The sequence below is a fragment of the Anguilla anguilla genome, chromosome 1, assembly GCF_013347855.1.
Source record: "Anguilla anguilla isolate fAngAng1 chromosome 1, fAngAng1.pri, whole genome shotgun sequence".
NCBI lineage: Eukaryota > Metazoa > Chordata > Actinopteri > Anguilliformes > Anguillidae > Anguilla > Anguilla anguilla.
The window spans coordinates 62929462-62938928 of NC_049201.1; the positions used below are offsets into that span (position 1 = coordinate 62929462).

Below are 9467 nucleotides of genomic sequence, written 5' to 3' on the forward strand. Positions count from 1 at the left end.
CTACTCTTTCTCCCCTCTCTTTCCCATCCACCTCCTGCTCCCCCTCTCGTTTTCTCTGTCTCTGTCCTAAAGACTGTAGTGGATGGTAGGCAGCTACACCCTGAGTGATTGTGCCAGTTTTTGTGATTAACGATCCTGTTGTGGGCTTGGTCAGGGAAGAAGTCCCCGACGTATGCAGGCAGGCAACCCCAACCCACATTCCATGAGTACAGTACCTCCTGGAGTCTCCCCCGCGTTCCCTCTCTCTCTGTCCAAGGGCGAAACCGTAAACACAACCCCCACCCCCAGCCCACTGCAACTGAAGCAACACCACCAGCACAGCCAAGACAATCAATCACAGCGTTTGCCCTCTCCAGTCCAGTAGTATCAGAAACAAGAGGACAGGACCTCCTCTAATTACTCATTTTGAAGGCCCATTCATGCCATTTCAGTGTGGCATAAGCCATTTTTGTTTGTGAGTTGAGTGCTTGTTCATGCTTCCTTGGATTATGGGTTGAGTTGAATTTGTTCTCTTTCTGACAGGGTGTTGAGGTGTTGAGTGCGTTTCCATGCTCTCAGCATTGGGTAAAGAGCTGGTTTGCAGTGTTTTTGGTTGAGTTTCTTCACGCCATTTTGGGTTTTTCATGCTGTTCCAGATTGTGGCTTGAATGTACACAAGCAGTGCTCCAAGCTGGTGCCCAGCGACTGCCAGCCAGACCTGCGCAGGATAAAGAAGGTCTTCAGCTGTGACCTCACTACACTGGTCAAAGCCCACAACACACAGCGCCCCATGGTGGTGGACATGTGCATTCGTGAGATTGAGCAAAGAGGTACAGTGTAATTCCATACACATCCTGTACATAGATATCAGCTGACCCAAGCACTAACTGGGTTAACTGGCATAGTACAAACGTGCCTTACTTCATGCTAGTTATCAGTTTAGCCAGTCAGCTTGGACTTGGATTAGTGCTGTTTACAATTTCCATGTTGGCCATTAATACAGTTGTCATCCCTCACTCATGACCACAACACACACACACACACATGCACTCATGCACTTATGCACACAGACACACACACGCGCACACACATACACACCCATGCTCACACACATCAAATTTCACTGACTGTATTTAAATGCACAACACACAACACACTCTTTTGTAGGACAGAAATCTAATGAAGTCTTGCAACTTATCCGCCCCAGGCATAGAATTTGATCAAACAAATCACATCTTTGTTGATTTTGACGTAATGCAAAATTCCCAAATGTGAATGCTGTGGAAAAAAAAGTAATTCCACCTCCTGTCCGTTATGAACTGAACTTTTGTTGTCCGAAGGCCCTTTGGTGGTGGCAGTGGGAGTTTTTGTGTCATTGTGTTGTGTGGAAGTGGGTGTGGGGTGGATGTAGAAATATCACTCTCATAGACGTTGCACCGCCTGTTTGCAGGACTGCAGTCAGAAGGGCTATACCGGGTGTCTGGATTCACTGAGCATACTGAGGATGTGAAGCTGGCCTTCGATCGAGGTGGGAGTCAAATCACTTGTTGTCTTTTGGACACAGAAAAAAAGGGCCCAAGCGCACTCTGCATAAATATTATCCAACAATTTTGTCCATCAAAAATTATATTTACTCTGATGGCATCACATAGTACAAAATGAAAAAGTGCATGTGAGAAGCACTAGACAAGACTAGAGCAGCTTTTTCAGTTACAACATGCTTTTTTCAGTACTCTTGGACATAAAATGCTCTGGTAATGATTTGGTAGAACTATTCGCCAAATATAATTCCATAATAATAATAATAATAATTGGTATTATTGTTATTATTAGCAGTAGTAATAATAGCTTGCATACAGTCCTGAGTTTCTAGGGGACACACAAAGACATTTCATTTTACAGAAATCCAAATATGCACCGGCTAATTCATGGCTCACAATGAATGAATGAATTAAATTCCCAGAGTGTGTATGTTCTTGCGTGCATGTGTGTGCTCTGTGTGGTGCTGATCTGTCATCTCTCATTCATGTGTTCCCCTACAGATGGAGATAAGGCAGACATCAGCGCTAATGTGTTTGCAGACATCAATACCATCGCTGGCGCTCTCAAGCTCTACCTGCGGGACCTGCCCATCCCCGTCATCACATACGACGTGTACTCCAAGTTCATACAAGCCGCAAGTACGACACGTTAGTCACACAGTGGATTAGGAAAATGAGCTCTGCCGTATCTTATGCGTCATTCTAAAAGCAATAAAATAAATGACAGGAGATGGAAATGTGCCTTCCTTTTCCTAATTTGCTTAAGATATAGTTAAAACATGCCTATCTTAGGGCATGATATACTCAGTAGTACAGCCAGATTTTGTAACACCCATTTGGGGGAACAAACAATTTACAGTATACTTTTTACATTTCATGTATAATTGCAATTGTTCAATTGTATTTCTTTTACTCTTCCAATATATAAAACAATGATGTCAAGGCTATTATCTGTGAGTGTGTGCATTACACACTACACTGCCCATAGTGTAATGTAACGTGTTACAATACATACCTTTGTGATGTAAGACCCTGAATGCGTGTGGTCATTGGTGTGGTAAAGTGTCGTAGTGTACTTTTTGTCATAGAAATAACTAATCCAGATGCCAGACTGGAAGCGATCCATGAAGGTCTGTTGCTGCTCCCACCAGCCCACTATGAGACTCTGCGCTACCTGATGACTCATCTGAAGAGGTCAGACCAGCATCACAGCACGTCACTAAACAGCATGTCATAGCACATCACTACACTGCACGTCACAGTACATCACTACATTACACGTCACAGCACATCACTACATTACATGTCACAGTACATCACTACATTACACGTCACAGTACATCACTACATTACACGTCACAGTACATCACTACATTACACGTCACAGCACATCACTACATTACACGTCACAGTACATCACTACATTACACGTCACAGTACATCACTACATTACACGTCACAGTACGTCACTACATTACACGTCACAACACGTCACTACATTACACGTCACAACACGTCACTACATTACACGTCACAGCACATCACTACATTACACATCACAGCACATCACTACATTACACGTCACAGCACATCACTACATTACACATCACAGTACATCACTACATTACATGTCACAGCACATCACTACATTACATGTCACAGCACATCACTACATTACACGTCACAGTACGTCACTACATTACACGTCACAGCACGTCACTACATTACATGTCACAGCACATCACTACATTACACGTCATAGCACATCACTACATTACGTCACAGTACATCACTACATTACACGTCACAGCACATCACTACATTGCACGTCACCGTACATCATTGCACTGATCCATAGTTCTTTATTTTTTGTCCTTTCTCTGTTGTTTTGAAACATGAATCTCTCTCTCTCTCTCTCTCCCTCTCTCTCTCTCTCTTTCAGGGTTACCATGTGGGAAAAAGACAATTTTATGAATGCTGAAAACCTGGGTATTGTATTTGGACCGACTCTAATGCAACCACCTGACCAGAACACTTTGGCAACACTGAATGACATGCGGTATCAGAAATTAATTGTTCAGCTCTTGATTGAGCATGAAGATGTTTTATTTTAACGGGAGACTAAATGAAGGCAATTGTGCGACTTAAAAATTAATTTCCTGGATGAGGATATGTTAGTGACACTTTGAGGTCTTCAGTTCCTGATATGGAGGTCACTGTGAAGGTACATTCCCAGAATGAGGACCTGTTATGTTGCTGCAGTTGTGCAGATGATGGCCAACACTGCTTCTGTCTTATAGACATGACTGTGAGAATAAATGTCTGGTGACAGCCACTCTCATCTTAAGGAAAGTGTCACTGTTGACCTGCTCCCTTGTGACTGTAGAAGCCAGTGATGACTTTCTCCCTTTATCTATTTATCATCCACTCGTTTCAAATCTCTGTCCACAGTGAACTCCCACATTCCACATGGCCAGTGTCCCCGACCATACTGGCATGTGAAGCACACGTCTGTGCTTATTTGGAATAATTTCATAAAATGATCTTAATAAAAGTTCAGGAAAACAATTACAGCTTCTCGCTGTTATTCCGGCACAGAAACTGTGCTGTAATCGTGGATGATAGCTGAAACCCTGTAGAGATACAAAGCACTTTTTCTTTTGCAGGCTTGCTGGAAAATTACATTCAGGTCATTTTTTTCTGTGTACAGTGCATCGTTTTTATAATGTAAATACTTTATCAGCTATTAGAGCTGAGAGTTATGCACCATGTAAAAAAATGTATGTAGCTATTACAAAAAAAACTGAATTCAAGTGTTATTTCAACTTAATTGTAAAGACATTTTCCAGTTTCATTGCAAAAGATGTCCATTGTTACTCACAAGGGTGATGTGCAGTGGAGTGCTACCACAATTCATTCATGCAGATCAGTTTCTGTCTGGCATAACGCATATGAATATACCAAATTAAATCGCTCTGGTATCATATGACATTGCTGTACTGTTTCGGATATTTAGTTGGCGATCTAATTTAATGTTTTAATGCTAACAAATGTGTGGGATTTTACATCCCTGTCTACATAATTTTGCTTCAATCAGTTACTGTGCATGGAAATGAAAATGAGCACTGACAATGTGTTTATGAGTAATTATCAAAAGATACTAAATTATTTAACATAAAAGGAATTTCATTTGATCACTTACAATGTACTTCAATTATAAATTATATTTGTAATATTTGAATTGGATTCTGTGAAATAAGGTAACTTTTTTGGGGGTAAGATGTTGTGTTAAACACAACAAGCGTATATATGTGGGTGCTTTTCCACCTCCTGCTCCAGATTTATCACACATACTGTGGAAATACCCTTCCTTTCAAAGCTTGTTTTTGTCTGTTTTCAGATGTCTATTTGTTGTACGTACATAATTCCTTTCTACAAAAACATTGTACGCAAAGTATTTTTGTGTGAAGAATGCAAACTGGTTTGTGCTATCAAATGTTGATTGAATTTATTAAAAGTTAAATCCCTGGAATGTGTTGAATTTATGTGCTTGAATGAAAGTAGGAAATCCAGGCCTTGCTCAAAATCACATTCTGACACTTGTGGAATAACAATGTGCCAGCCACTGTATGGGACATTTTTACTGTGGTCTTACATTGCTGATTTATCCAATATGTATTTGAATTCATTAAAAAATGTGCCTGGTCCTTCTCAGATTTTGTAGTTTTTAGATAGTAGGTACTGTGTGTAGTAGCAAGATTCAAATGCATAAAAACTACAGTAAGGATGCTGCTGAAACACTTGTCATTGGAGCACCCACGTTCTGCTTCCCATCAGGCTTAACATTGCTGTTGGTACAAACACAATTCAAAATAAATGAATGACCAGTTTGAATCTCCTGTTCAATGTTTATCACAGATAAAACGCTGTAACCCAGAATTAATGATAAAATTACGTTTAAAGGATAGCATAATATAATGAAAAAGACGCCGGGAAGGAGATGATAGTGTTAATTGATAGTGTCCATTTCTGAAGAATTGCTTGGGGAAAAGTATTTAGTCTGTTCTTATTCTAATTCACTTTTGATGACGTATGATTACAGAGGTCGTGTAGTCCGTCTTAGTTTCGCCTTTTTCATGAAATAATTAGGTAGTCTATACCATGACGTAGGAACACTTTGGTCCTATTTAAGGGCATGGGTAATTACAATGTACTAGTTTTGCGTAATGTTTACATCTTTAAAACTTTGAGGTGAAGTTTGCAGGTACTTCCTCACCCTTTGCGCAAGCAAACGTAGGCCCTACCTAGCCGCAGCTTACTGGAATGATCCGTGAAAGCTTTGATGTGGTTGTGAGCCAATGGCGAAACGAACAGGTGCGCCATCCGCCAATCACCGTGTCCAGGTAAGAATGCTGCAGGACGACTAAATAAGATCCACTCCTTCATCAGTAGCACTTCTCATAGAGGATTATGCACTCGGTCGAATAATACATTTTATCCGAATGAAAGGCACGACTTGGCTTTGAATTTAAAAGCAGGGGTGTAATTAAGCCCTTCTTTACCACAAGGTAAAGAGGTAGGTTCGGGTCCGGGGATAAATTTAATTGGATGACACAAAACATGGATTGAAAATCATACGCGAAAAGTGTACAGCTTTCAGAAGTTGCATGGTCTCGGGAACACGGGACAATATAGGGGCAAGTTAAACTAGGTGAGTATCTCCTGACAGGTGCATGACGCATTCCTGAGAAATGAATCTAAATTATCCAGTTGTAGGCTACTCGCTCATGTACCAGTTTGAAGTTTCAGATCTGACTTGATAAACATGAATAGTTTCCCTTGGGAAAAATTTGCGACCGTGATCATTTCCGATGTGACATGTTTTCACAAATTTTAACCTAGTTCCCGATCGTTTACTGTAGCCTATATTGTTTATTGTACTCATTGTCATAGGCAAGCTATATCCAAGAGCGAAATGGCCGACAGAACTTCTTGGTGGAAATCATTTACAATTCGCAAGAAAGGCGGCACAGTTTCCAGAGATCCGGCGATGGTCCAGCAAGATTCTACAACGGAAACTCAATCTGTGGAACCCACGACCCCAGCTGCTAGCTCTAAGTCATCCACAGACTCGACGGACAACTCCCGTCTCATTCAGAATGAAACCTATGACGACTCCGAGTGTGAACCAGCCTTCAACGATAAAAGAAACATACGGAACATGTCAATATCTCGTTCCGGCCGTTTCAAAGAAAGACGCAAAAAACGAGCGACCCTAGCTGAAAATAACAACTTCTATGCAGGTACCAGGGCGGCTGCGGGCCAAGAGGGCTTACGCTGATCAAACACCTTCGATCACTTTTCTACCGGAGCGACAATTATTCTATGCATATAGAATATGTATATAGAATAATTATTAAAACTGTTCTAACAATTATTTAAGAAGTTTTGTAGCTATCTACGGACCTTATAGGCTGCTCGTTTAATTTATCGCACTATAATTCCGAGTGGATATAACCAATCTGGAACTAAAAGAAGGAAGAGACGAAGCACTCAGATTTTAGACCCAATGCCACTGTGTACTTTCGCCAGATATGTAAATGGCTTCAATTGTGTTCTCGTGGCATTCATATATTTATTGAATATTAAACTTACTTTACTCAGCATGGGTCTATGGGAATGCAAGGTTATTGTATGTTGTCTGAAGGACATTACATGAAGGTGTTGTCATACTGTATATTGTTTAATGCATAAGATGGAACAAATATAGGATCAAACGGGGGAATTCCCAGTTGAAGAGCCTTTAGGGGAAAGACACTGTTATCTGCCTAGATGGGGAAATGGAACAGAAAGAATCAGCACTTGGGGAAAATAAACTTCCCTATCCAGAATTATGTAAATTATTCAGTTATTCTACCAAACAGAATTATGCAGCTGTGTTTGCTTGCAATGCTGTGGGATTTTTTTGTGTAGACCAGGAGGGAATACCATGGAAGTTTCTAGTGTTTGATGGGGAAGAGAGGGAAGTAAATACAAAGTTGTGCATGTGTCAGTGAGGCTTGACTTGGCTAATTTATATACTGCATTTCTTTCATTGTAAGTCATGCATATCATGTAAAGTAATCAGCATCATGTCCAGAGCTGAATATCCAACAACCATTCATGCCAAAAGAAATGTTGTTATTGTAGAGAAATACTTTTTTATCAGATGAATGTCATCATATTTCATTAAATTACAGCCATCCATGTCACGATGGGAGGGCATATAAATGATCTTTTTGACATATGTTTGAAAGTGTTGTCTTAGCAGACCCTCCATTACCTTATTTTTAAATAGGTGGTATACTGTTTGTTTTGGGTTTTTTTTTTTCTGAACCAATTCAATATGTTGCTCAAGCAGTGTTCTAGCCTATAGTATCAACCCAAGAACCTTCTGGTTACAAGTTCTGTTTCATACCTACTTCTCCATGGTGTCACAGTGCAATTTCATCTTTTGCTGCTAGTTCTGGGAAAAGGACAACATGGAGTGTGCAAGCATAGTAAATTTGAAGATACAATGGACTCACACAGCAAAGAATGCATTCCACATCACACATAGGAATTAAATCAGCTAAAGAAAATCTATTCATGAATGAGTCATCAGCTCACAGGGAAAGAATGTCACCAAACCCACTATTTACTTTTTGCAGCATTTTGTGCTGGGCATAATTACTGTATGTTTACTGTACTGTTCTGATGAATGTGGATCGCAGGGTGTGACATTCACCTGCAGCTCAAATCTGACTGACATACGTGCAATGCTGAAACAAGGACAAGGAAATGTTCAACCCACCAGACATCATTTCCATTGAATGTACAGCTAATTAATGTTAAAACTAGTTTAACAGTGTAACATTTGTTTTTGTTCTTGGTTTTTTTTTTTTTTTTTTTTTGAAGAAAACTGATTTTACTTCTGTGCATTATACTGTATATGTTTGTATGTATGTATGTATGTATGTAATATATATATATGCACATGTATGCACATATATACATATATACATTATATATATGATCATTTTTCAAATATAAATGTTTAAACCTTGTGAGTTGGTCACATTTAATAGAGGTGCATTTTCAAAAATACAATAAAGTGGGAGTATCTCGGTTTTTTTCATTATGTGTGCAGATAGTCCTTCCTCCAATCTCATGGTCTCACAAAACTTGATAAAATGTTGCTTATCGTATGCAGTAATCTTTTATTGAAGCTCAAACAAAAGATTAACAACCATGCCCTTTTGTAAAACAAAAAGTCTGGAGTCATGCAGGGGGGCTAATAAATAATATGAATAATTTCAAAATCACATCAAGAAAACTTTGTGACATTTGTATCTCTGTTTATTGCTCATTAATAATTTCTCACAGTGCCCAAAAAGGCATATTCTCTATTTCCTTGGTGGAAGTGTAGGAATAGTTCCACTATGATTTACTAATGGTCACAGTAAACTGTTTTAATCGTGTTTCACTTGCTAAAAGGCTTGAAAAAGTGGCTAAAAAGTTGTCACTGGGGTAATACCCTGTAGGTACATAAATTATGCCCCTAGCCATGAGTTTAATTCATTTTTACTTTTTTTGTAAAAGATACTTATCAGCACCCAAAGAACATTATTATACCTTTCAGGGTGCATTTGGGAAATTTGTTCATTAAAGAAGAAAAATGTACTTTCACTGTACCTTTATGTCTGAGAAGGTAGTAGTGTTTCTCAAGACAATGTTAACAAATCCATTTTGACTTATGAATGTGTGCAAAAGTAATCTGAAAGAGGGGGTTTAGAATTAAGTAATTATAAATTATGTTATGCTCGTTTAGCAATGAAAAAACTTAGCAAAGGAAAACTTAAAGATATTCCTTTTAAAAACAGATAATGTAACACTTCTTATTCATTCCACAGACATCCTTATTTTGAT

At 39.2% G+C, this 9467-nt stretch overlaps 2 protein-coding genes across 4 annotated transcripts in view; both read left to right on the forward strand.

Moving 5' to 3' along the window:
• Positions 1-5227, forward strand: part of chn2 (chimerin 2) — a 37416-nt gene extending 32189 nt beyond the window's left edge. For 2 of the 3 annotated variants that reach the window (XM_035420634.1, XM_035420624.1), the window contains 5 exons: positions 636-809; positions 1430-1507; positions 2022-2159; positions 2609-2714; positions 3463-5227. In XM_035420634.1, the coding sequence (XP_035276525.1) occupies positions 636-809; positions 1430-1507; positions 2022-2159; positions 2609-2714; positions 3463-3634 (668 nt within the window). In that variant the 3' untranslated portion in view covers positions 3635-5227. Of the gene's footprint in view, positions 1-635; positions 810-1429; positions 1508-2021; positions 2160-2591; positions 2715-3462 lie in introns of those variants that run through there. The other variant, XM_035420641.1, reaches the window with a different exon arrangement.
• Positions 5228-5884: 657 nt separating this feature from the next.
• LOC118229027 (proline-rich protein 15) lies at positions 5885-8454 on the forward strand. The gene is made up of 2 exons (XM_035420667.1): positions 5885-6231; positions 6474-8454. Exon 2 carries the CDS (start codon positions 6496-6498, stop codon positions 6859-6861), a length of 366 nt encoding a protein of 121 aa, XP_035276558.1. The 5' UTR covers positions 5885-6231; positions 6474-6495; the 3' UTR covers positions 6862-8454.
• The last annotated feature ends 1013 nt before the right edge of the window (positions 8455-9467 follow it).